Raw genomic sequence first — 27800 nt, forward strand, 5'->3', positions numbered from 1 at the left:
TAACAAGGTGGGGCGTGGCCAGCGCGCTGGGCCGCGGAGGCGGGGCAGTCGAAGGCGCACTCGGCCAATAGCCTCGAGGGTGGGCGGGGTGGGGACCCGTGTGTGTGGCCGGAGTGGTCCTGCGGTCTGGCAGACAGGACAGTGATTCTGGTCACACGTTCGGGAGACGGTGAGGGGGACGAGGAGCCCTGAGACAACTGAGTCCTTCACGGAAGCTACGCAATCCCCACCCCCGTTCTCCCATAATTATAAAAGTGACAGAACCACCCCCTGCAGGCTCTTACACACTTTTGGGGCTTCCCTATTATTGTATAGCGGCATCCCCTTCTGTTCTTTCTAAACAGATGCTTATGATGTCTGTGGAGACCACATCGCTGGTTAAATGCCTACAAAGAGCTCGAGGTCCTGTACCCTAAGTAGATTGCCAGATTTCGTAAATAAGAAACAGGACGCCTAGTCAAAGCTGAATTTCAGAAAGACAACAAATACTTTTATAGAATGAGTATGTCCCGTGTAATATTTGGGACATAGCTGGGCATCCCGTATCGTATCTGGCAGCCCTAAACCTAAGCGACATATGTCAAGATGTAATTCCTTTGCTCTGGAGATTTCCCAACCTAGATCTCAGGAAGATGTGGCTCCATCCCATGTCTCCCACAGTTTGGAAGATACCTGCCTCCCCTCTCCGCCCCTCAGGAGTGGGACTTGAAGAATTAACCTATAACCTATAAACCTGGGTCTGCTTTAGGTAGCTGGAATGGGGCGTGGGGGTTTGGGGTGGTTGGCTTAACTCAGAGATTCCGAGTGCACTTCTGGCTGGCTGCGCAGAACAGCCAGGGTCAAGTCTCCAGGCTGGCTCCAGACCTTACCTGAACTGGTCAACAGGGCCTGATGTCCCTGGAGCTGCCTGATTTCAGGTCATCCCTCGGTTAGGGTGGAACTAGACTTGGGGGTAGTGGAGGGCGAGTGGGACGATGCTAGTCCAGAGGGGTTTGTCAAGGTATTTTTCTTTAGCCGTCCCACAGGGGATCAGGAGGTTGAGATTTCTTCTTTCTTGTAACACAGGGTTAAAATGATCTGATTATCATGATCAAGCCTTAAAGTTTAAGAGAATGGGCATTTATAGAGTTTAGGGGCCTAGGAATTTGCAATCTGTGGGGCAAAGTAGTACAAACAGCAGAGGACCTGTCACAGTCATTCATCCCTTCAACAAAGTGCAGTGGCCCCAGACTTCAGTGTGTGTAAGGATTATCTGTCAGGCTTGTTAAACACACAGGTTTCCTACCCTCTAAGATTCTAATTCAGTTGGTTTGGCTTGACACTTAAAAGCTACATTTTTAGGAAGCATTTCAGATGCTGGAGTTCAATGAGACACACTGGTTGATTACTAGAAGAATAGTTTCTGGGGTCAGAAGCCTGGGTTAAGGTCAGTCTTGGTTTTGCCAGTTATCCACTGCATGCCCTTGGGTAAGTTATTTACTGTCTCTTAATTTTCTTTTTCGGTCTTGTGTCTTGTAAGGATTAACCAAGATAATTCACATAAACATTTAGTACATTTATCTATGCTAAAATGTTACTTATTATTGTTATTATTATGTACATACTTATTCAAAGCCAAGAATTATGTTAGGCACCAAGAACACCATTATCAAGAGGAAGAAAATAACCTGCTCTAGTGGTAAACATAGGCTTTCTATCTGCTGCCGCCCCAGGCTGTTTGCCCCTTCACAGCGCTGGCCTCTGTGCATTCAGAGCTCAGGTCAAACCTTCCCTTTTCTGAGGCCTTTCCCGACCACAGGGTCTACAAGACACCCCTAGTCTGCCCTATCACATTGTTTTCTTCACAACCCTTATCACTCTCTGAAATTATTGCATGTATTTGTTTACTCATTTATCATCAGTTTTTCTCCACTTAAGAGTGTAAGGTTCACGGGGCACTGTGTTCTGTTCTCTGCTGTGCTGCCAGCACCTAGAACAGGATGTGGTACGGAGTAGACAATTAGTACTTATTGGATAAATAAATGGATGAAAACTCTAGCCAGGAGGCAGACATATAAATCACTACCTATAAAGCACTGTATTAATTGTCAAGGGCTATAAGAGCTATGTTCTTAAATTGTAGCACATAGGAAATTTCAGGTTACATCACTTTGAGACAGGGCAAATAAATGTACTTTTCTGAAAATCTGTAGAATGTGGAACTTTTTGAGGCAAGGATGACCTGGCTGGAACTTTCTAGACCTCATCTCAGGAGGCAGTGCAGAGAAGCCTTTGCATTCTGTTTCCATGTGCCAAACCAGCTTTATAGTAGAGGTTGCTTGGAAGCAGGAAACTTGAACGTGTGGAAAATGCCTTTTATAATCAAAGGTAATAGATCTCTGAAGATGTCCTCAGAGCTGAGCCATCTCGGGACTGGGCTGTAATACCCAGAAACATAGAGTAGGGGAGACTCTGAGAGCCTGCTCTTGGCAGACCTCTGGGGAGAAAGGTAAGGTACTTTTTCCTCCTTATCTTTAAGACGAGATAAACTATGTGTATGAAAGAATACACCTTCCTTCTACCTCCAACATGTGTGGTTTTATGTGTGATTAATATGGATAAAAACTATGATTTTGATTATCAAACTTATGATTATTAATATAATAAAAACTAATTTTGACAAACCCTCTTTCCTGTGCCTTTAAGTCACATTAAATTCTCCAGAAGTAGGTGGAGCTGATAACTTAATAGTTTGGGTTTCACAGGAATGGATCATTCTTTGGTGTCATTGCCTTTTGAATGAACTATGAACAAGGTTTAACCCTTGGATTACACAGAGCTCTAAAATTGCCCTGTCCAGTATGATAGCCACTAGCTACATGCAGCTACTTAAATGTAAATCAATACAAATTAAAGAAAAGTTCCTTAGTCACACTAGCTACATTTCAAATGCTCAATAGCCCCAAGTATCTAGTAGCCACCATGTCAGACAGCACAGTGACATTTTCATCATCACAGAAAATTCTATTGGACAATGTTGTCAAGCACCAATGACTTCAGCCGGATGTGTAGAGGGTTCTGCCTGTGGAAAGGACAATATGGTAGACTCTGTCTCAGGTGCCAGGGAGAGAGCAAGACTAAGGGCTTCTCTTTATGGAACTATCAAGAGCGAGAAGGGAAGGAAATTTTATAACGGAGCCTGCAAAGTTGTTCCACTTCATCAGAAGCTGCAACAACAGCTTTATTAGGATAAAAGAATATGGGATTATTGAAGATATTTGTTGCTTTACTAGGACTTAGATCAGAGACTTGATACTTTAGAAATTTAACTTTGTACTGTTTGTAATTTGGCTTTTCTAAAAACTTTCCTTCTGGAAATAATAATGTATTTAACCTTTTCTATTGGAAAGCAAGGAAAAAAATTTTTTTCTGTACTCAAACCAACACGTCTGACACCAAATGTGTGGGTGTTTTTATACCAAGCATTTTTTCAATTCTTGAATACCAATTGAGTGTCTTACAGCTTAACTCAGTTCTGACACTAACTGCCCTGAGTTAATGCAGACTCCACAGGTTAAAGGCTCAGTCCCATAAGACTCTCCCCTACCCTTTCTTCAGACACAACCAAAAGTCCAGGTTCTCACCTGGGTTTCTGACAATCAACTCTAATTGGAGGCCCCTACCACCCTCTCCTCAGTTTCATAATTTCCTAAAATGGTTCACAGAACCCAAGAAAAGATTACTGGTTTATTACAAAAGAATACAACTCAGGAACAGCCCTATGGAAGCAATGCCTAGGGCTAGGTATGGAGGAAGAGGCACAGAGCTTCCATGCCTTCTCAGGGTGGGTAACCCTTTCAGCACAATAAACCCTTTGGTTAGTTTTTCTTTGCTTTTTTATTTTTTTGATGGAGGCTACATTATATTGGCAAGATTGATTAAATCATTGACTGGTGGTGATTGAACTCAATCTCCAGCTCCTTTCCCCTATCTGGAGATAGTAGGGAGACGGGTATTAGACTTAAAGTTCCAACCCTCTAATCAGATGGCTGGTTCCCCTGGCAACCAGCCCCCACTGTTAGGGGCTTTCCAAAAGTCAACTTTATTAACATAAAACCAAGTGTGGGTGTGTGGGGGAAGAAGAAATATTTCTCTACTCTCCTAGCCTCTTCTGGCAGGTCTAATAATCAAATAGATATGAGACAGATTAACAAGAGGAAAAATAACCCAATTTAATTATATATGTACATAGGGGAACCTCATATACATGAGAGAGCCAGAGATTCCTCATACATGAGAAGTTCAGAGACAGAAAAAAATGAGGTATATATGTATGACATTTTGAGTTAAGGAAGAGACAAAGTGCCTTGGGGCTTTAGAGATGAGGAAGGTCATTCATTCTCAGGGGGATAAGAAGAATAGATGTGCCATAATTAGCACTTTGCCCTGCCTTATAGATAAGTCATAAAAGGTTATTTCTGGTTGTGACCCTTATGATGGGCAAGGCCCTTAATGTAACTTCTTTAAGGGAGAGGTAAAAGTTTCTTGTGAGCCCTCAGGGTCTTGCTTGCCTTCATCTCAAAATAATTCGCATGTCTAAATGGTACATCTTGACAATGGTACAAATGGTACAGGCCTGTCCTGAACTCCTTGTGAAAGGGGTGTATTATAAATATGAAAGATGCTCCTTTCACCTTTGATGCTCTGCAGCTGAAGAAAACTGAAGAAAAAACCCAAATACTGTAACAAATGATTGCTCTTAGGAAAATTACAAGAGATTTAGGAACTCTGTGCCAGGAACCAGGAATCAAGACCAAATATATATATTTCTTACAATATTACAATATCATATAAGGAAAGGGGATTTTGGCTACAGTGAAGCCAAAAAAAGTTTAAAAGGTGGAGCTGTTATGTGCAATAGTAGACACAAGCAAAAGGAGGGGTCTGAAGAAGAAAGTGAAAATACAAGGGGAAAAAAATTGGAAAAGAGATGAGACTCTTCTTTCCCATGAAGAGATATTGTTTAGAAGAGTCATTTTCTTTGGAGGATTTCAGTTTCTTTTGATAAAGAATGTCATTTTTTATTATAGAGAGGCACACTGTAAAATCATGGCCTTTGCTTATAAAGGGACTCTCTTATTTCTTCATTTTCCCATTGTTTTATAATATTAGGTATTGAAGGGTAGCAGAACATGCCACCCCAAAACACGCCACTTTAGCATAAGAATTATTTTTAGTTGAAGGCAATTGAGAAGAAGCAGGTTACAAGAAAAGCTCTCTGCTCTCCTCCATTTGCCTAAAATCTGGCTCTAAATTTGCAAAGGTGTTCAGAAGGCACCAGAGGAATCCACCTAACAAACTCTACTAACCCTTACTTTTCATTAGTTTCCCTTATATATCTGTTCCCAATTTGCTGTCCTAGAAACTTAAAGTTCTTTTCCTTTGTTTTGTCACTTCTCTAAAAACTTATTGCTTTTTTTTGTTTCGGTGTTATATGATCTCAAGTTCTAAACATCCTTTCGATTTGACCTCATGTATATGTGCAATGCACGTTAATAAACTTCTTTTTGTTTTCTGTTGTTAAATTGTCTTTTGTCAGTTTAATTTACAGGGCCAATCAACCTAAGATAGGTAGAGATCCCACCAGGGATGGAACCCACAACCTGGGCATGTGCCCTGACCAGGAATCAAACCCATGACCATTTGGTCTAGGGACATCAACCGACTGAACCACAATGGCCAGGGCTCTAGTGTCATCCATTGCATGCCCCAAATATTGGGGCTGTGTGGTTTGGCCAACTTTTAATTATTCAGAGAAATAAGAGAAGCAGAAATAGTTACCAAGATTAATAATAATTAATAACAGCAAATCCTTACTGAACATTCACTATTTTAAGTACTATGCTACAAGCTTAATGCTTAACATCTCATTTACTCATTATATTATTCCAATGACCTAGGTATTGTCATTTCCTGTTTATAGAAAAGGAAAATGAGGCTGTCATACAAACCTGTCCTAGATTAGATCACTACTAAACAGCAGAATCAAGGCTCAAATCCAGGACTGTCTGATTTAGAGGATGTACTCTTATCCACTACTCTGGACATGAATTTTTACATATACTGCTATTCTGATTTAAACTATTGAAACTGTTTAAACTACTGAAACATGAGTATTAGCAATTTCCTATTGATCTATCAAAATGTTTCAATGATTATAGAACACATGATAAAACATGTTTTTGCTGTTTTAAGTAGTCTAGAGAAGTTTTAGTTCATTCTATTGCTGTTTGACTTTGCAAGTCTCAGAAAAGAATGTATTCTGAAGGTGAATTTGATGTTTTTCATATCTTCAACTTTCCCATTTTGGGATTTCCTGTGGGGATGCTAATGATGATAGTTGCTGAGGATCAAAGGCCCACAACATAAGGGAGAAACTGCTGGAAGGAGCCTGGTTGACAGAATGGAACCCCCTCTTAGGAATCTGCTCCTTGAATGATTAAAAAGCATCAGCCTAGCCTTTAAAGTGTGAGGCTAATACTGATGAGGAAGCTATCCTCCTACTTGCTGATGACGCAGGGAGAAAGCTTCAGCTTAACAGACAAACTTCCACTTCTTGCAATATTATACTGAAATAGAAAGCCTGGTTGTCCACTTGTTCCCCACTCCCTCGCTCCCACGACATCAGAGAGTTTAAAGTGAACTTAAATTCATACAGCAGTGCAAACCTCTATGGGTGTAAATATAAGTATATCTTTTCAAGCAGACTGTATAACTTTCTGAGAACATGGGTTATTTTTCTTCTTTCCAGAACTTAAGCAAGGCTTTGCCTACAACTGAAATCAGTACGTTAGTTGATGCTGATAGATTTTTCCAGGCTAAACACAAATAAAAAATGGAAATGAAGGAACGCCATCATTCACTTGTTTTGGGCATTTTTCTTGAGTACCTAAGATAGCTCTAAGTCATTAAAAAGCGGAAAAACTACCTGGTTATGTGTGACTTGCAGCTGAAAGGTGAGATGAACTAGGTCTGGATGATCAAATTCACGTGAAACCAAACGGGCAGCAAAAGCCAAAAATTAAAGCAGACCTTATTTTGTAAAAAAGTTAAAACGCTAAATATAATTACTTCTACTTGTTGTAATAAAAAACCTCAAAACTTCAGTTTCCTCTACGAGTTGTAGTGGATAGAGGATGAACCAGGCAGTGCTCTTGGGAGACTTTCAGCACTGACACACTGGGATATTACCTACACGGCGTTCAAGAGGCCCCTGCTTAGGAGTAGACCGCTGCTAAACTGCGTTTACTCTACCCAAGCTAATCTGTTGTCCCCGCCACCTACCCCCCACTCCCCGACCGCCTGGGTTCATTCTCTCCCCTATCACCTGCTCTTTTACGACTGTAATGATTTCGCCGGGAAGTACCTACAACTTAGACAACGTGAGGTCAGAGAAAGTGCCCAATAAATGAATGAATGAATGAATAAATGCCTTTGGGCCTAGGTTCTACCACGCTGACTCGTAAGCACCCCCAGGACCGATCTCGAGCCCAGCTCAGAGCCCTGTAGAAGTCAAGCTCGGTCCCTCCCTACGCACCTCACCTTCCTACCCCAATAACCACTTCTAAACTAGTGCCTGCACATTGATTCGTCGCAGCGGTTTTCACTGAGGGTGAACTAACCTAACTTGCTCTAATGATCCGGGACAAGCATTTACAATCACAGCCCTTAACAGAGTTAAGGGCCGAGCTGGTACTGAACCTGTGGGAGCGCCAGTCTTTGACTCAAAACAGAACCAATTAATCTTCGAGGACGCGGGTGTACCAGAGACAGCCGCGACCCTTAAGTAGCTACGCGGCCCGCGGTAAAACCTCTCCCCTTCTTCCTTCCACGGTTCCTTGTTGCCAGAGCAACTGTGAGCGTCACAAACGTGACTGCAGTAATAGGACAGAGGAAGTACACGTCTCAAGCCCGGCATAGACCTACTGCGCAGGCGCATTAGCGTTTTCTGGTTGTAGTTTTCCTGCGGATGTATTCTGCGTCTGCGCATTAGTTGTTTCGCGCTTTGGCCCTCCTCCACGCCTGTGCAAATTGGCCAATCAGGGAGGGCGGAGCTGGGTTACAGTGGTGCGCACGCGCAAATGTTACATCCGTTGTGGTGGTCAAGTCCTGTGGGAGTTATCGGAGCGCAGGTTGGCGTATCTTTTTTGTAGTCATGTCGGCTTCAGTCATGTCGGTGGTCTCGCGGTTCTTAGAAGAATACTTGAGCACCACTCCTCAGCGTCTGAAGTTGCTGGACGCGTACCTTCTGTATATACTGCTGACCGGGGCGCTGCAGTTCGGTTATTGTCTCCTCGTGGGGACCTTCCCCTTCAACTCTTTCCTCTCGGGCTTCATCTCTTGTGTGGGGAGCTTCATCCTAGCGGGTAATGATTCCATAAATAATCGCAGTAATAATATGTTACTTTGGTGCTCTGCTTTTATCCTCACAATACTCTTTATATCAGATGACCCCCTGTGAAGTTATATGAGAGGATCCTGCATTGACCTCTTGTTGTGAATAGGGACATTGAGGCTCCGAAAGGTTGTCACATGCCAAATACCAAACAGCAGCCTAGAAGCTGGAATTAAATCTGTAAAGAAACTACCTTAATGTTGCTGCTCAACCTGGAGATCCGCTTCACTTCACATTGGTCCAGGGAAAACGCCAATTCCGACTTTCACTTTAACACCCTTTGGAAGTTGGTAGACTTTTAAAATGGAAACCCAACTCCGAAGCATCTCTTTCACCTAACCTTCTGTGAAACGTTTCGATGAACAGTGTAAGAAATATAAATAGAGCTTTGCTTGTTGAATCATCCTTTGCTTGACTGGCTTTTAGCTGTTCTTACATCTTGTGGATGAAAATGTTATGTCATTATCCTGAACAGAGTTTTTATTCACATAGTTTTGTTTTAGCTTTATGATTCTTTCTTATTCCCAGCATTTGATACCCTGGGAACTGTCATATTTAATGAGAGCTGACTGTCACCATAAATTTTTGCCAAAAAAATCGGACCTTTCTTGCCCAACAGGGATTTGATGAATACTGAGTCAGTTGAGTCAGGGAGTGTTCATTCTATATTTTATAGTGGATGTTTTATATCCACTTTGTGGATCTTGCTAGTCACTGGTATAGCCTGTTCTAAGAATTTAAAAACATGCCACGATTCATGTTTTTTTTTTTTCACCGTGATCATTGTCATTCAGGCTATCAATTCTATTTTGAATCTAATCACATTGGTCCACCAAAAGCTGTGGGGATATGTAACAGGATGCAGCCAAAAGGGGGGCCCCAAATAGGGATTTGGAATGGGGTCCCGAACTCAAGGTGTCCAGGAAATAGTAGAAAGATATATAGGATGTCCTTACCCCTTCCCTCCACAGGTGTGAGTTGGGGGAAGGGACACACGGAGCAGGAACCTGCAGAGCTGATTTTGTACAGCAACAGCTTTGCAGTTAACTTCAGGCATGGTCATTTAACATATCTATAACCTTTAACTGGTTTGAGATACGATAAATAGCTGTGGCCCTGCTCTGAGCCAGGGGGGATGAAAGTCACTTCTACCCAAGATGTAATTGGGGGCAGGTCCCCAGGTTACTGCACTTCTGTGAGAGCTTGGAGAAGATTGGCTCCATGACATGGGATCATACCTGCCCAGACTAATGATGGCAGCCCAGTAAACTTGGAATAATACAGGAACACTGGCAGGTGTAACTGATTGTAGGAGGAGACAGAAATGGGGCTGCAGAGGAATGTTGGTGGGAGAATTTAAGCGTAGATTCCGCGGCTATGCTGGGAGAGAACCACGTGGTTTTGACAGTGGGGACCCCTGCAGCTTTGGTGGGGAGAGATCACCACGTGGCTTTGGGGTGATCCCTTTTGCCAGATGGCTTAGGAAGCAGGAGAGACTTTGCCTGGAAGAAAAGGGGTGAAAGGACTCTTGCTGGTGGGCCCTGAGAAGGTGCCACATGGCTTTGGATTAACTGGAGATCCTGGTGGTGACACAGCTGATGGTGCTGGGAGCCTGAATCATGGACTTCTACTTTTTTTCTTGAGATATTGTACTCCAGATTAGGGCAGGCGGAGAAGGAAGGACTGTGTGCGTCTGTGTGCATCCTTAAGGACTTTAATAGTTTAATGAAGACATTAGGTCACTACTTTAAGTCTGTATAGGTTTAAACAAACATTTCCTTTTCACAAATCTCTGGCATTGAGAGAAGTTGTTCCTTTGGTGGCTGGCATAGTGAACCTAGTGGGGGGTCCTTTCAGAAATAGTATATCGTACCCTCCTTGGCCCTGGTCTGTAACAGACACATCAAGTATATGTTTCCTGTCCAACACTAGTGTACAGTCTGGTTGGGACACAGACAAAATATAGCTGTAAAATGGCCTGGAAATTTCACTTACAGTGGAGACTTCATTACAGCTTTAAATTATGGATCTATTGAATACTTTATATGCATCCAAATTGCTAGTTCAGACTCAGATACACTACCTTCTCTCTTTCTCAGAACTTAAAATAAACCTAAGGACTTGATGACTTGTGAACTAGCCTGTTGGTCGGTTGGGTATTTCATTATCTTTGAATTTTGACTTAGGTGACCAAGAGCCTTTTCTCTGAGGCAGCATTTTGGCCTTCAGGAGTTGATACGGTGCCATCATCCGATGCACCAGACACCCTCCCCTCTTTGCTAAAGGCTCTCCCTCCCCTCCCCCAATACTGTTCACACAGAAAATTTCTATTAGCCAGACAGGAAAAGGAATCTTGAGAAGCAGGGCTCAAATCTGACTTTAAGAAAAGAAGACATCTCCATACTGAAATCACCCTGACTTCATCAGCTTCTAGGGTTAAAATGACACCTCAGGGCTGTGTGGAAGCCTGCAGTTCACTGAAGAGTGGGTGCGGACTAGAGTTGTAGGTTATTAGTGTGCTAAAACCAGAAGATTTTTTGAGCAGAAAACTTTTTCTTTTGCCAAGTCCTATTTTTGAGGCTGTTGTGGCTAAAGGAGAGTTGACAGATTCCCTTCCCTCCTCTGTAAGGAGAGAGGTCGATGGATCTAGGACAATGCCAACCGTGGAGTCTGCATGGGGGACGGGGATTTCTGAAACTGTTAGATAACAGGTAATTGGGTCAGAGAATGAAAGTACCTTTAGGAAAAGAAAGGATTCGTGACAATGACAATTCATAGTTACCACAGAAAGGTATCATTTACATTTCTCTTTTGACAGTATTGACCTTACTCCCTCTGTCATTTGTTAGCCCAGGAGACGAGTTTTAAGGGGAAATTTGTATTTGAAGTTTATCCTTTGTTCCGATTGTTGCGAAGGGAAGCCTTGTACCTATTTATGGTGCTGGAGATTCTAATATCCCTGTGGTGCGTTTCCTGTTAGAAGAGAAGGGAGGAGGCCAGTTTGGCTGAGAAAGGAAATTGTGGATGTTGATTGGTTGTACTACATGCTAGAGCTTTGAGTGCCAGGCCAAGGAATTTGAATTTTATCCTGTAGGTATAGGAAAGCATCTGAGTTTTATTTTTATTTTTTAATTTGAGTAAGGGAGAGACTTTTGTTTCTTTTTTTAAAATTGTTGTTCTGTTACAGTTGTCCCCATTCCCCCTGCCCCTGCCCTGTTACTCTCCCACTGCCCTACCCGCCCACCTCAAACATTCAGTCCTCCTTCCCCGTTGTCTTTTTCCATGTGTCCTTTATACCTGGAGGACTTGACTCTTCCCCTTCTTTCCCCTGTTATCCTCTTCCCCCCTCCCCTCTGGTTACTGACAGTTTGTTCTTTATTTCCATATCTCTGGTTCCATTTTGCTCATTTGTTTGTTTTTTTTGATTAGGTTCCACTTATAGGTAAGATCATATGGTATTTGTCTTTCACCGCCTGGCTTACTTCACTTAGCATAATGCTCTCCAGTTCCACTCATGCTGTCACGAAGTGTAGGAATTCTTCTTTCTTTCTGCTGCATAGTATTCCATTGTGCAAATGTACCATGGTTTTTTGATCCATTCATTTACCGATGAGCACTTAGGCTTTTTCTAGCACTTGGCAATTGTAAATCACGCTGCTGTGAACATTGGGGTGCATAGGTTCTTTTGGTTCACAGCCCGTACTCAATCCACTGAGCTACCCCAGCCAGGGCTATGCATAGGTTCTTTTGAATTGATATTTTAGGATTCCTAGGGTATAGTCCCAGCAGTGGAATTGCAGAGTCAAAAGGCAGTTTCAGTTGTAGTATTTTGAGGAGATTCCATACTGTTTTCCACAGTGGTTGTGCCAGTCTCCATTCCTACCACCAGTGCACTAGGGTTCCCTTTTCTCCACAACCTCACCAGCAGTTGTTTGTTGATTTGTTTAGGATGGCCATTCTCACCGGTGTAAAGTGGTATCTCATTGTGGTTTTAATTGGCATCTCTCTGATGCAGAGCATCAGAGCATAGTGAGCATCAGAGCATCCTTTCCTGTCTCTGAGCCCTCGGTATACACTACTTGAAGAAGTGTCTGTTTGGGTCCTTTGTCCATTTTTTATTTGGATTATTTGTCTGTCTGGGATGGGGCCATGTGAGTTCTTTATATATTTTGGCGTTCAAACTTTTGAAGGTATCATTGGCAAATATATTTTCCCATACAGTTGGTTCTGGGAAAGGGAGAGACTAAAAGTTGGTGTTAGCATATAGGATCAGTTGGAGGGAAAAGTTCTTTAGTGTGGTTCCCTAATTTCTTTTCGGCAGTCTGTTCTGTTCCATTCCTTCTGGATGTGTGTGTTTAGCATTTGCAAATATTCTTTGAAAATTGGTCAATACATTTTAAATCAGCATAGAATGCTACCACACTTTTTAAAAGACTGGTATTATTTGGGCCTGATGAAAATGGTCCGTTTTCTTCTATTCCCTTATGCCTTGGAGACTTACCCATTGTTTCAAGAAGGAATCAGAAATTTTCAAGAAAATTGCCATTGAAAAATTTTTTTTGATCAGTGTACAGTGTAGTAGGCATTGAGAGGAACTCAAGAGTAGAATGTGTTTTTCTTCATTACACGTTTCAAACATCCTCAGCAGTTGACTGTTTATCTTACGGTTAGATACCTCTAGAGGAGGACATCTGTCCCTTTTTCAGACTAACATGCCAGGTTTGGCAGGCCTTCTGCTTTCCTTTTTTACCAAACTGAAAACCCTCTTTCTGCTCATTTCAAGTGCTGTGTAGGTGGGATAAATGGAAAAGATTAAGACTGTCCTTAAAATAACTCTGATCTTGAAATAATCTTTAAAGTTATTTTACAACTTTGGTCTATTCTGTTCTCTAATCTATATGAAACAATTTTGGATTAAAAAATAGTTTTGTTTCCCCTAGTTTATGAATACAAAAGCAGTTTGATTTGAAAGGCAAGGAGGCCTAATCCAGAATGTTTTCTGGGAGTGGTCTGGCTGTGTGGACTGGAGGCCAGCATTTCTTTTGGAATTACCCATCAGCTTTATGGGCCTTTATATTATCTCTCATAACTGCTATACAAAAGATTGAAGTTTGCCAACCTTGTGCCTGAGAGTACTCTAAATGAGTTTTGGATCTGTCACTACCTCCTTATGCTCCGTTGACATGGGCACGAGTTCAGACACCTGTAAGCTCTCGCACTGATCTCCCAGCCTCCAGTCTATCTCCCATGGTGTTTACAGGCTTGTTTTGACTTGCAGATCTGATTGTGTGGTTCCCAAAGAAAAATCTCAATTTTTTTTGCACGATATATGGGTTCTGTCATGAAGTAGTCCTGTTCATACCTTCGCTTTATCTCTTGCCTTTGCCTACTGTACTTTATCCTCCAGCATTACTGAGTTAACTTGTCATTTCCTGAACAGCTCAAGCTATTTTACCTTTGCTTTGACTGTCTGGAAAATTCCTTCACTTCTTAGACATCTCAGTTCAAGTGCTTCTTCCCTTTGGAATCCTTCTCTGACTCACCCAGCATAGAGGTCTGTTCTTCTATATTCGTATTTTGCTCTATAGTCAGTATTTTTGCTCTTCAGTCAGTGTGTGTGTGTGTGAGAGAGAGAGAGAGAGAGAGAGAGAATATTACATAGATGGCACTTTGATACTGTTTTGTGTACTGCATGTACACAATACTGCATGTCCATCTTCCCTCTGAAAGTGAGCTCGTCTTGAGGGTAGGGGCTGTCTTTTCATTTCTGCATCTTCAGTGCTTATCACTATATATGTTAAGTTGTGATCATTCCTGTAGTAATTTAAGAAACACTGAGTAATTACGTTGCCAGGTTCTCTGCCAAGAAACTGAGGATTCAACTGAGAAACATAACTGAGATATCTATATCTATCTATCTCTATATCTATATCTATCTATAGATATAGATATAGATATAGATAGATAGTCTTTTTTTTTAGACCGGGGAAGGGAAGGAGAAAGAGAAGGAGGGAAACATCATTGTGTGGCTGCCTCTCACGTGCCCCCTACTGGGGACCTGGCCTGAAACCCAGGCATGTGCCCTGACTAGGAATCCAACTGGTGACCCTTTGGTTCATAGGCCAGTGCTCAGCCCACTGAGCTACACCACCCAGGGCATGGTCTCNATATGTTAAGTTGTGAGCATTCCTGTAGTAATTTAAGAAACACTGAGTAATTACGTTGCTAGGTTCTCTGCCAAGAAACTGAGGATTCAACTGAGAAACATAACTGAGATATATATATAGATAGATATATATGTGTAGATATATATATATATATGTGTGTGTGTGTAGATATATATATGTGTATATATAGATATAGATCTATCTATCTATCTATCTATATCTATATATACACATATATAGATAGATAGATAGATAGATAGATAGTCTTTTTTTTTTTAGACCGGGGAAGGGAAGGAGAAAGAGAAGGAGGGAAACATCATTGTGTGGCTGCCTCTCACGTGCCCCCTACTGGGGACCTGGCCTGAAACCCAGGCATGTGCCCTGACTAGGAATCCAACTGGTGACCCTTTGGTTCATAGGCCAGTGCTCAGCCCACTGAGCTACACCACCCAGGGCATGGTCTCTATTCTTATGATGTTTATAATGTAGTGGGAGATACAGACAAGTAAATATGGCTATAGTGCTGTGATGGATAAGTATTGGTGCGCATAGGAACACAAAGGGGCACTCAGCCCTACCCAGTAGTCCTGTGTACTTCCTGGTATGTTTGCTTTTCTAAAATATGCTTTATAACTTTTCTCTTCACCCTCTTCTGTATTTGCTCTTCTCCTTGATTTTCAGTTGATGATCTTGCTTTATTTTTTCACTACAAAAGGAGACGGGAGTCCTGTCATCTTGCCACCAAGTATCAGGAGCCCACCTGCACTTGTATCCCAACTCTGACCGACTTCCCGTGGTGGTGGATGATGTGTCCCGTTCTGATCAAAGGCCAGCTCCTCCCCTTGTACAGAGGATCCGGTCTTCTTGCTCACTCAGGACTCTGCTTCTGCAGTTGTCCTTAATTCTGTGTCATTAATTTCTCTGTATTTTTATCATACAAACCTGCTCTAATATTGTTTAATTAAAAAATTTTTCATTTGACTCTAGGAGCCCCTCCTGCTCTCATTCCATTTCTGTTTTCCTCCATCATTACAGAATCCTAGAAATAATAGTGTAGTTGCTGTTTCGTATTTTCCATTCATTCCTTAACCACCTCTTGGTGGTGGTCTTTTTCCATCAAGTAAACCTACTCTTGCCAGATCTAATGGCCATCCACTTCACGTGAATGCTTGGCAACGTTTAGCATTTAACATAGTTGGCTGCTTCCCTCTGTGTGGAGTAGTTTCTTCTCGAAGCTGTTACTGAGCTACACTCATCTTGTTCCTTCTCACCACATTGGTCTTCCCTTCCTGCTGTTTGTGCTGAGTGCTTCTCTGTCGGGGGCATGGTTCTTGACACCTTCTCTTCTCTGTATTTTGTTTTATAGGTGAATTTAAATAATGTCTGTATAACTGCAACTACCACATTTATATTTTTAGTTCTGACCTGTTCCTTGAATTTTAAATCAGTAAATTCAGTTGCCCACTTGACATCTCCACTGGATGTCTGATACAAAACTCCAGCCTAAACCTTCCCACCCAGCCGCTCCGCTCTTGCCTTTGATCACTGTAGTCTGGTCGGTCTTACCTGTTATGCCGAGAACATGTGAAGATTGTTCTTGCTCCCTGGAATGCTCTGTCCCTAGATCTTTGCATGGTTGGCTCCTGTCTTTCAAATTTTGGTCTTAAATACACCTTGGAGAGGTTTGTGACCATCAGATAAAAAAATAAATATTTAGTAGCTTCCCAGTCACTGTGTTATTACCTTGTTTTATTTTCTTTATAGTACATATTACTATGTGATATTTCCTTGTTTATTTGTTTCTCCGCATTGGAATGTAAGTTCCTTGAGCCATACATCTGTCTGGTTCTGTGTCATATTATTAGCAACTGGGACAATGTGTGACGTAATAGATGCTCACTTAATATTTTGCTGAATGAATAAACATTTAAGGAGCTAGGTCAAATTAGAACAGCTAAAGTGGAGAGGCTGCCTCAGGAAGTGGAAGTTTCCGACTTTGGAAGTGGTCAGGGAATGACTGAAGGATCGTTGGTGGAGGAGCTTTTCGAACAGGCGTGCTTTGCCTTTCGTGTACCCCAGTGCATCTGAGGGATATGACATACATCTCTGTAGACTCTAGAAGGTTTGTGATTCTCCACTGGGCATGTCTTACCAGATTCTGGAATGGGGAGCATACTCCCAGGTGATTTATGCAGCCTCCCCCCAGCACGCCCACCCCTACCACTTGTTGAGTGTTGGTCTTTATGACCTCCAGGGTCCTCCTGTTGTCCTGTATCTCAGCAGGACAACAACCCGTGTTGTCATCACGGTGACTGGGGTTACTGTGATCATGATAATGATAACACATCAGTTTATTGTTTTACCACCTCCGCAGGGAGCTTCTCTTTTTGTTTTCTCACATTTCCTGAAACACGGCCCTGTCCTCCACCCCGATAACCACTATTAATAGTTTGCTGTCTATTTCTCCAGATTTTCCCTGAGTCCAACTAAAATAAATGAAAAAATAATTCTATCTCCACACAAACATACACATTTTTAAATGGAGGGATATAGAATGGAATAATTTTATTGCTTTGTTCCATGTAACATGCCTTGAATATCTTTACTTTCAACCTAGGGACATTTAAATCATTCTTTTGAATGAGTGCATGGGTTTCATGCATGTACTTAGTGTAATTTATTTAAATAATCCCCTTGATGACATTTGGGCTTTTTCATTTTTTTTTCAACTTTACAAACATGCTGTTAGAATGTCATTGTTCTGTAAGATAAATTCCTTAGTCAAAAGGTACAAACATTTTAAATGTTAATAGATATTGCTAGCTGCTCTCCAAAATGCATGAACCAGTCTGTCCTCCATCCACAGCAGGATTTCAGTCAGTGTCCTTCATAGTTCAAAGCGTCCAGGTGCTTGAAAAGATCAATTGTGCTCTGCAGTGTTTACATGTTTACGCATAATGAAAACTGTTGCCATGGTGATGGACTGTGGAGAATTCTGATAGTTTTCCGACTTTTGGGTTAGATCTCAATTCATTTCCTTTTCTTGGTTAGTGATGGGATGGATGCTAGCCTGGAGCAAATTTGGGTTTTCTTACCCAGTGCCATTGTGTATCATGGGCATAAAGATGTGGGAAAGTTTATTCTGGGAGCACACTTTTCACGTCAGATGGTTGGTGACTGTAGCTAATGTATCAGGTTGGAATCTTTGAGGGTGTATAATGTGGCAGTGGAGAGCTCTCTGTCAAAGTTAATGTAGCTGAGGTCTTTTGCCTTCTTTTTTGAGATGAGCAGCTGCTAGAACTTTGAGATCAAAGATTTTCTACAACCGTGAGGTCTTTACAGATAAGCATCTTACTTCTATAATCTCTGCTATCCAATATACAGTCTGTTGAAAATTAGTTTATAACTTTGTGTCATTCAATTCAGCCCCTTTGTTACTGCCTCAGCTACTTTCTAATCTAGGTGTAATTATAAACTTAGGTGATAAGAGAGTTCCAAAGAATTTTTGGTTATATATACAACTTTTCTGAGTAAGCCTTTGGTTTTTAACCTAACTCTGAGAAGTTGTACTTTTTCCTTTAACAAAGAAGAGCATAAAACTCAAGTGCACACCTTGATGAGTTTTAAACTCACCTAGCTAGCCACCACCCACATCACGATCCAGAGTGTGACTAGAGCCCCAGAGGCCTCTACCGCGTGCCTTCCTAGTCACCCATCCTGTGAAAAATGGCAGCCACTCTCCTGGCTTGGCGTTTGTTACTGTGGGTTGGTTTTGCCTCATTTTGCGTTTAGGTCAGTGTAATTCCACAGCATGTATTTTTTGTGCCTGGACTATGTTGTTCAACATTATATTTGTGGAATTCATCCATGTTGTGAAGTTCCTTTTTTTTTGGTTTGCTGATTCCCCCCATCCCCAGTTTTGTGACATACATCTTTATATAAGTTTAAGGCATACAACAGGATGGTTTTATTTACATATATTGTGAAAGGGTTATAAGAGGTTCAGTTAACATTTATCTGCTCATATAGCTACAGTAAAAAGATAAAAAAGGAAAAAAATTCTTCTTGTGATTAGAACTCATGGGATTTACTCACTGAACAACTTTCCTGTATATCATGTAACAGTGTTAGAATAATCACCGTGCTGTGCGTTACATCCCTACCATTTCTTTATTTTATAAGTGGAAGTCTGTACCCTTTTACCACCTCCCTCCATTTCCCCTGCCCCCTTCACTGCTATATAGTGTTCCGTTGTGCACATGCCATAACTTGTCCATGTTACTGTCCATAGATGTTCACACTCTTTCCAGTTTGGGGCTGTCATGGGTTTCATTCCTGTGAATGCCTTTGTTGCGTTTATGTATCACTTCTGTTAGAGTGGAATTGCTGTGTCATAGGGTGTGTGTATGTGTGTTGATTAACAGTCATATTTGTTTTATATTTGTTCTAGATAATAACTTTTGTGTTTTGCTTCTTCTACAGTTTGTCTGAGAATACAGATCAACCCACAGAACAAAGCAGATTTCCAAGGCATCTCCCCGGAACGAGCCTTTGCTGATTTTCTCTTTGCCAGCACCATCCTGCACCTTGTTGTCATGAACTTTGTTGGCTGACTCCTTCCTGTTTGCTTAATTGAGGAGTGGGAGACCATCAGAATGTAAGTAGGGATCATAGCCTTTGTCCCACCATGTTGGCTTTAGAAATGGAGATTGTATGGGCCTGGTTTTGATTGTGGTTGGCAAGGTTCCCATATTGCTGATAAGATGTTTGCAGAATTTTTCATCAGCCTGCAAAGTATGCCTTAATATCATCATGATTCATCAGTTCTGCTGCTCTTGGTCATTGACTTCTCTTCTCACTGTTCTGCAAATCATTAAGATAACAGAAAATGGGAGTTTGCCTGTAGCTAATACATAAATTTCTGCATCAGTAGCTCCATGAAAATAACTCTGAGATCTTGGAAGAGACAAAAATTGTAGGTTTTGCTATTAGATTTGCTTTGTAATTTTTTCTGATTTTGATCTTTGATGGCTTTAAATATTGGGCCATTGTCTCCATAGTACCTTACAGTGTTTATACCTGACAGATGTCCGGTATGTGCTGAATGAATGACTGGCCATTTGCTAATATGTATGCTAAAGGAGAAATAAAAGGTGAAATTGGATTAGCTTGGGAGAACACTTTAGAATATAGTGTGAGATGCCAGTTGTTTATTATTTTTCTTTTTTAGTAGTTATCTTTTTTTAACCTTTTTCCTTTTTTTTAGAAAAAAATTTTTAAAATTTTCCTCTGAGGATATGTTTATTGATTTTTGGAGAGAGAGGAAGGGGATGGGGAAGGGAGAGAGAGAAAGAGAAGGAGAGAGAGAGAGAGAAACACTGATGTGAAAAACATCGATTGGTTGCCTACTGTATGCACCCTGACTAGGGTTTGAACCTGAAACCTAGGTTTGTGCCCTCATCAGGAATTGAACCCACAGCCTTTTGGTGTACAGGATGATGTTCCCACCAACTAAGCCACTTGGCCAGGGCAGAGCTTTTTTTCCTAAACAAACTCTGATACAGATTCTCTATATAAAACAGTGTTGGAGCTGGAGTTGTTTTCATTGACAAGTTGAAGAGTCCTCTTTGCTTGGACTCTCCTTTATGTGTGTTATGCCTTCCTCTCTATCCCGCCCTTCCAAGCAGAACCCGAAAGCTCTAAGAAGTGCATGAATGCTTTCCAAACTCTATAGCAACACTTATTTTACATATGAGGAAACAGAGCTCCAGCCCTGGCTGGTGTGGCTCAGTGGATTGAGCACTGGCCTGTGAACCAAAGGGTCACTGGTTCAATTCCCAGTCAGGGCACATGCCTGGGTTGCGGGCCAGGTCCCCAATTGGGGATGTGGGAGAGGCAACCACACATGGATGTTTCTCTCCCTGTCTTTCTCCCTCCCTACCTACCCCTGGGAGGGAGAAATGGGTTGGCCAAATGGGTTGGCCAAAAAGTCCGTGGTTTTGTTTTTTTTTTTTTTTTTTGGTAAAATGAAAGACACATGTTTTTACTTTCACCAGTACTTTTATTGATTTGGATATTTTGAGTATGTTGGCTATCTCCCATGTGGTATAACATTGATCTCAATTAATGTTTTGATTTGATCTCTTTCAACCTCAGCTGGTCTGCCTGACTGTGAGCATTGTCCAGCAAGAAATTCCAGTACAAAACTTTGCAAACCACTTTTGCCACGTCTGGTCAGTCACAGTGCCTTCTCCATACATTGCATAAATCTTTTTTTTGCATTGCAGTTGCATTTTTACCTTTCTTGAAATAATAAAGCATAACATGCTGAAAATGTTGCATATTTCCTTCCACCTTCCTTCAATATTAAAATGGCTACACAAAAATTCACCAGTTTTGATAAGTCTCTTTTAAATGCACGCTGATATGACGGCTGTGACAATACAGTCTAACACAATTGTTTTGAATGAAGTTAAAGACAATTAAGCACTACTAGAGCCACCTTATGGAAAGAACCATACAAACTTTTTGGCCAACCCATTACTAAATGCAGTAATTGACAATGACTGTACTTCAATTTCTGGCATGAATTAATTAGTTACTTATATTACATAGATTCTTTTCATTATCGATATTGCCTCAAAACCATTTCTGTTTCATTTTTGATAGTGGTAAGGTGACAGGTTGTTCATTGCATTGAAAAAGTTTGGGAATTACTTTTTATGCTATTTTTTTCCCTACTGTTCTAATACAGTTTAATTTAACTCTTTGGAGAACTGATTAGGACTTGAGTTGTCCCTCCCCATTCTTCCATTTCTATGTGCCAGTTGATGCCTTATTACTGGAAATACAAAGAAGAGTAAAATGTGGCTCCTGCCCTATAGTAGGGGAGAAGGCGTGCAGACACAGCAGTCAAATACAGCATCGTTCAGGCCACACTAAAGATGGGAACAAAGTGCTGTGGGAGTGGAGAGGGAGCTTCCCACTGTGTGGAAGCAGCAGATGGGGTGTCTGACCAATGATAACTCTTCGAGTGCAGCTGGAAAGCATACCCACTGTCGCTGACCTTGCACCTACAAACATGAGTAGCTCCTGGGCTTCCTGGTAGTAATTTTGCTGGAAAGGTCTTAAGTCTTCTGATTGCCTTACTCTAGATTTGTCAAGTTATTTTTTTCTAGATGAGTCATGTGTATGCTTAAGAAAGCGACAGCATAAACATTTCAGGGATGTTTTCTGGGCTCAGGGAGATACCAAGTCATGGAGAATCATTTCCTAGGGTTGTTGTGATTGGAGGAGGACTCTGCTGCAGAGAGCTTAGCGTTTCACAATTGTGACAAAAACAGACCAAAAAAAGCAGGTTTAGCAGAAACTGTGACTGCAGACTACTCTAACGACCTAGAGCCACCTGTTCAGTTGGGAATTATGGGCCCAAGGGCCAGCAGAGTCTTCTAATCCCAGACCAGAGCGTCAGATCATTTTATAGAGAGTACGTTCTCCCTGGGGACTGCCCACAGAGGGCCTTTATTTAACTTCTACTTTACTGTCCTGTTTTAATGTTTAACATACATCTATTTGCCCTTTTTTATGTGCCTCTAACTCAGTTCTGTGTGCAGTGTAACACAACATTTAAAGCAGTTTCCAAGCGAATTCTCAATATTTACACTGACTCAGAGGTGAAACGAAACATACTGAACACTCCCCGTACTTGCCAGGCACATGGCGAGTTGGATATAAAAGAACAAACACCTGGAACGTCTGCTGTTGCATGAGTTTGGGGGAAATATTTAAAACCAGCAGATTTGAATGTTTAAAAATTTACACACTTTCTATAGTTATTTTCTGTTTTGTTTTCCATATGTCTTTGTGCAATTCTCAAAAAAAAAAAAAGAAATATGACAGACTATCTCAGGTGTTCCAAAGGGAATAGAACAAGAGAGGGACAGTCACAGTCATAGTTTGGGTCACAGTCTGGGGAGGAAATTTCCTGAACTCGGGCCCTGGATCAGAGGGTGAAGGGAAGTGGGCGCACAGGTCAGACCTGAGCTTGGAAGTGCGCTCAGCCAGTGGAGATAGTTTGGCCAACACTGGTATTAAAACCTTATTCGTGTTGCTTTGATTTTTACGATGGAGGCTATCCTCTCACAGGTCTTTAAAAATTCATAATGTTTAATTCTGGATGGAGCAAGGGGGCCACAGTGCTGGGAGAACATAACTCTGACAAGCAGTACTATTTATAAATATGTAATTACCACTGGCTTTTCAAATTAATCAAAGTATAATAATCTAGAGAATTATTTTAGAAAGAGTCTAAATATTATTCTTTAGGTAATACTGCCACCTACCGGATTGTACATATCATGTGCTGAGAGACTGTACTTCCAAAGCGTAAGAGAAGTTGAGTTTGGGGAGGAAGCCCCTGAAGTCTTCGTGATAAAACCTACTTTCTTCCAGTCACAGGAGGGCAGCAGAGGTCCAAGTGGGTTTAGGTGCTGGGTGGGGATTTCTTTACATTCTGGCCAGAAGTGGGCAGGGTTGAGTTGGGTTCAAAGGGTGTGGAGCCTTGCAGTGGCCCAAGGCTCTTGTCACATAGGAAAGACCTTGTGCAGGGCTTATTTTCTTTCCTTATCTTGTCTGTTCCCGAGCTCTATTTTGGTTTGTTCTAGGACTGTTTTTGCTTTCAATATGACCTCCTTTAATTTTTTGTTGGGGGGATGGCTTTTAAAACAATTTCACTTTCTTTTTGACATTTCATCATATAGTGAATTAAGTTCAGCCACCAAATAACTTCTCAAAAGGGAACTTTCTACTGGAACATAATCAACAAAAGAAAAAAGCAAACAAAATATAACCAGTGTCATTGAAATTAAGAACAATCTAACAATAGCCAGAGGAGTGGGGGGAGGGGGCAATGGGGAGGGGGAGGAGGCAGTGGGGGAGAAGGGTTTTCAGGAACTACTACTATAAAGGACACATGGACAAAACCAAGGGGGAGGGTGGAAGCAAGGGAGGGAGGTGGGTTTGGAGTGGGTTGGGGGGAGGGGTGGGGAGAAAATACAGTTGTAATTGAAAAACAATAAAATATCTTAAATTAAGAAAATAAAAAGAAAATACATTTTTTAAAAAGGGAATTATTCTAAATTTGTAGAACATATTTTGAGCTATACACAGTGTGATCTTTCTTCCACCCCATTTTTTCCTGAGAGGGCAAGATTAATCCTTTACCTATTATTCTTAAAACCTTGAATGTGCTTATTGTATTTACTAAAAAACCACACTACTTGATGGCTCTCTAATTGGCGAATGTTTTGTATTTGATCCATTTAAAGCTACCTGAGAGAGAGAGAGAGGGAGAGAGAGAGAGAGAGAGAGAGAATATTGAGTAGATTTGTGTTTATGAAGATCATTGCTGCTCTGGCTCCCTGCCTTACTTTCTCCATTTTTACAGCTTGGTGATTCCTATTCCAAGTCAACTTCGGCCAAGTGTTTCGCAGGCACCTCTTCTGGGGCCCTCGGGGGTGCCGGTGCATGTCTCTGATGCTGCACTTACCACGTTGTTATGAAACTATTGATTCACTTCCCTTTCTCGCCCACTGAGGGTTGGGGCCTCAGAGCTTAGTACCGGCTAGCAGTCACAATGCATGTTTGTTGAATGAGTGTATGCAGAACAAATCGTTTTTAACTGCAAGAAAATGCTGTATTAAATACCTGTATCATTAGTTATGTGGATGCTAAGACATGTGGAAAGTGCTGTGGAAGAAAGAAGTCAAGAAAAAATAAACAGGAGGCTAGGTCGAAGACGCACATTGTGGAGTGGACAAATAAGCTTGTCCCTCACCCCGGTTTCCCTTTCTGCACAGTTAGGGGATTGGCCTGGATGTTCATCAGTTTCTTGCAGCTGTTCAGGTCTCTGATTACTAGAATTCATGATCGTTCCCATTGTGTTTGAGGAGGATCGGGCTATTTGTGTAGATCCTTAGTTGGGCTTTGCTCTTTTTTTCCCCTTCCTTCAGTTGTTGGCTTCTATCCATATTACCAGATTCCCACCAGCTATTCGGAGGAACGTGAAAGTGTGACTGTCTATAATAAAATGCGCAGTGTTTATGCAAGGCCACTTTTACAACATTAGACAGTATTTGTGAACTATGTTGTAGTTATCACCAGGCTGGCAGGACTAGCCTCCATTCCACGTACACTTCACACACAGCCCATGCGACCCCCACGGCCCAGCCTCTGACACAGGCAGACAGGCAGCCTCCCTGTTTACACGTGAGGTTGTTAAACCCAGGTGAAATTTAACTTGACTTGTCTAGGCCCTGGGACCAGTAAGTGACTGACTGGGGACTTAACAGACATTTTGACTCAAAAGTTTTATTTCCTTGTCTGTTATGTTTAGAGACTTTTGGGTAATGTATATATATATGTATATTATTACAAGGTTTTTGTTTAAAATACTAAACTTTTTTACAAATGGAAAAAACAGGAGAGGGTGATAGGAAAGAGTGAAGTTGGGCTATGTCAGGTGTTTCTGCAGAGTCGGCTGTCTCTGCTGCTGCGATCCAGGAGAAAGCCACGAGACCCGACTTTATCCAGAGAGGGCCACCGTGGACTCTGCCATGTTCAAAGTCCGCTCATGTGCTTATGAACATTTGAGATGAAGCTAGTGATGGAGGAATTGAATTTTGAATTTTACTTACTTTTAACTAAGTTAAATAGTCAGCCTGTGGCTGGTGGCCGTGAGGTTGGACAGATCTGTCTGCCTGGTTGGTTTCCCCGTCTGTAAATGAGAGGGCGAGATGAGCTGGTCTCTAAAGCTCCTTTCATTTTTAGATGTGTACGATCTGTGCCTTCTGAAATTGTAGTGATTGAAATTGAGCTCTGAACCCAGAATTTCCACAGAACGATCTTTGATTCACATTTTATCTAATTTCAGTTTTAATTGGGTGACCAGATGGGTTTGAAGGAAAATCAGTATTTGAATATGTACTGATAGCTCGGTGCTGGTGTCTGAGCGGAGATGGTGCTGGGGTGGGTTAGGGTTCCAAATAGCAGTGACCCTGTCTGGCACTGTCTTTTGTGTCTGTGCAGGGAGTAATCATTTTTAACAGTTCTTTGTGTAGTGCCTTGCTTTCTTTTAAGATGATTAGAATAGACTGATCAGTGGTGCTGTCTTTTCTGCGTGAGTGAAATAGGCGAAGTTGTGCTAACTTTTCTCAGTAGGCTTCTTCCATTTTGAATGTCTTCCTATCAGAGGAGGAAACTGTCTTGGTTGGCAGTGGAAACAATTCTTTTGAGTTGTTGAGCAGTCCAATTTTACTGAGCTAACATTTCAAGGACTCCTAGAATCTGTACTTTTAGTATATACTGCCTGGTAAATATATTTTTGCCTTAAAAGAAGGGAGCAGGACTTTGGAAATAGAATCTTCTGAAAACCACTATCAAAGAGACGAGTCATTTTTGCCTTCTACGTGGACCAGCTCTAGTGTCTTAGATTTAAGTGTTTTAATATCATAGAATCTCAAACTTGACATTTGTACTAAACAGGATTTCTTTGTAATTGTGTGTCAGAGCGCTTCTGTGAAATGGCCCTGTTCTCCAGGCCTGTCACCCCTTGGCCATTCGAAGTGGTGTCATAGTCATTCATAGGCTGTTGCTTTAAGAATTTGATGGAGTGAAAGGTGAGTTTTAATAGGTCTGTTTGTTCTTGATTGGCATCGTGGGTATGTTTTGTTCCCTGTTTTTGTTCTCTACACATTTCTCACAATGCCACTGATATAGGAATGTTCTGCAATTATGTAACATTTCTCTAAATATCATTGTTAGTGAAATGAAAGCACTCTGGCTAGAAGTCTAAGGTCTTTCTTTTTAAGCTCTGATACTGAAATTCCAGATCAGAACCAAAGCACAAAATAAGGTGGTGCCCTTTTACCTACTGGGGTAGCCGTGCTCTTCTGAGAGGAGGTGTTTCCCAGCCTTTTCAAGTCATGACACGCAGTAGATTACAGTGTTTGTATGGCTCGCTGCAGGAAGATCGGCTCTGTGGCTGGAGACTCTGGAGCCCCTGGTGCTGGGGGGTGGGGGGCTCCTTTCTGACCGCACCTGCATCAGAGCCCCGCTCTCCTGGAGGCACTAGAAAGGAAGCCCCGGTTTGTTGGGCAGGGCCCACCTCATGGCTTCCAGATCCCAGTCTCACCCGAGTCTGGCAGCCATGTGGACACTTCTGGGTGTTACTCTCCACATTCTTCCCCAGGATAAACTTATCTTTAAATGAAAACAAAATTTCTTCTCTATTTCCTTTGTTAAATCTGAGATTGGGAATTTTTCTCTATTTTTCTCTCTTGAATTCTCTTCTTCCATCCCCTACCCGCCAAACTGGAATTGAGTGCTTTATTAGCTTCCTGGACCCAGAGAAGTTCTTTAGGCTAAAGCGCTGCCTCCTCACCTCAAAGCGTCGGGGCTGAGAGGACAGAGGGGCTTAGGTAAAGGCTCGGGCTGATTGATTCTGGAGTGGAGTTAGAATCGTGTCTGCTGATTCCTAGTTAGCTTCACCTTGGTGTGCTGGGAATTCGGATTTGAGTATTAATTTTTATGGATTAGTGTATAAAATGTTTAGTGAAAAATATTTGCTTTATTCTGGTGCTAGCCTGGCTTAAATACTGCTCAGACTTTGGGGGCACTGTCTGTATCATATGACATTTTTAAAAACCTTGGATGTCTCCTCTTACCTTCCTACTTCTTTCTTTTAGGTTCACTTTTGATTTCCCCCGGAGAAGAGCTCTGACATGGCAGCCTGTTGGACGCGTGGATTTTCTTCAGATTTGCGCTCACTGTGGCTCTGACTCGGCGTGCCGCGGGGAGCCAGCGAAGTTCCCTCCCTTCCGTGTCAGGACGACTTTGTAACGAGCGTCTATTTACTGACCTCCCTTCCACTGTGTGACCTTTCTGCCTTCCAAATTAAACTCCATCCCACTCCTTTCTAGGCCTCTGGCTCTGTTTGTTGTTGTTGTTTGTTTTTATTCTTTATCAGTACCAGAATATTTCATTCCTTCAATCCTCTGTGCAGAGTTCTTTAGGCGTTGATGACTTGGCAGCTGTGAATCTCATGCCATGTGTTCATTAAAGCCTATTAGAAGTTAATGACAAAAGGCAGTGCTCACTCCTTTGTCCTTTTCCTGGACCTGGTAATCCTATACTGATCTTTC

The 27800-nt window shown here is 41.8% G+C and overlaps 1 protein-coding gene across 1 annotated transcript; it reads left to right on the forward strand.

Moving 5' to 3' along the window:
- The first annotated feature begins 8103 nt into the window (after positions 1 to 8103).
- Positions 8104 to 27577, forward strand: DAD1 (defender against cell death 1). The gene is made up of 3 exons (XM_037037565.1): positions 8104 to 8405; positions 19084 to 19258; positions 27345 to 27577. The coding sequence occupies exons 1-2, from the start codon at positions 8195 to 8197 to the stop codon at positions 19212 to 19214; spliced, it is 342 nt and encodes a 113-aa protein (XP_036893460.1). The 5' UTR covers positions 8104 to 8194; the 3' UTR covers positions 19215 to 19258; positions 27345 to 27577.
- The last annotated feature ends 223 nt before the right edge of the window (positions 27578 to 27800 follow it).

Source organism: Sturnira hondurensis, unplaced genomic scaffold (assembly GCF_014824575.4).
Source record: "Sturnira hondurensis isolate 20B ecotype Veracruz unplaced genomic scaffold, ASM1482457v3 Scaffold0023357, whole genome shotgun sequence".
Classification (NCBI taxonomy): Eukaryota; Metazoa; Chordata; class Mammalia; order Chiroptera; family Phyllostomidae; genus Sturnira; species Sturnira hondurensis.

Excerpts from the sequence above, each read along its gene's own strand:
- DAD1 (XM_037037565.1), top strand. The coding sequence starts at position 8,195 with ATGTCGGCTTCAGTCATGTCGGTGGTCTCGCGGTTCTTAGAAGAATAC. Across the intron at positions 8,406-19,083 it reads GGGGAGCTTCATCCTAGCGG|TTTGTCTGAGAATACAGATC; the intron begins GTAATGATTCCA and ends CTTCTTCTACAG.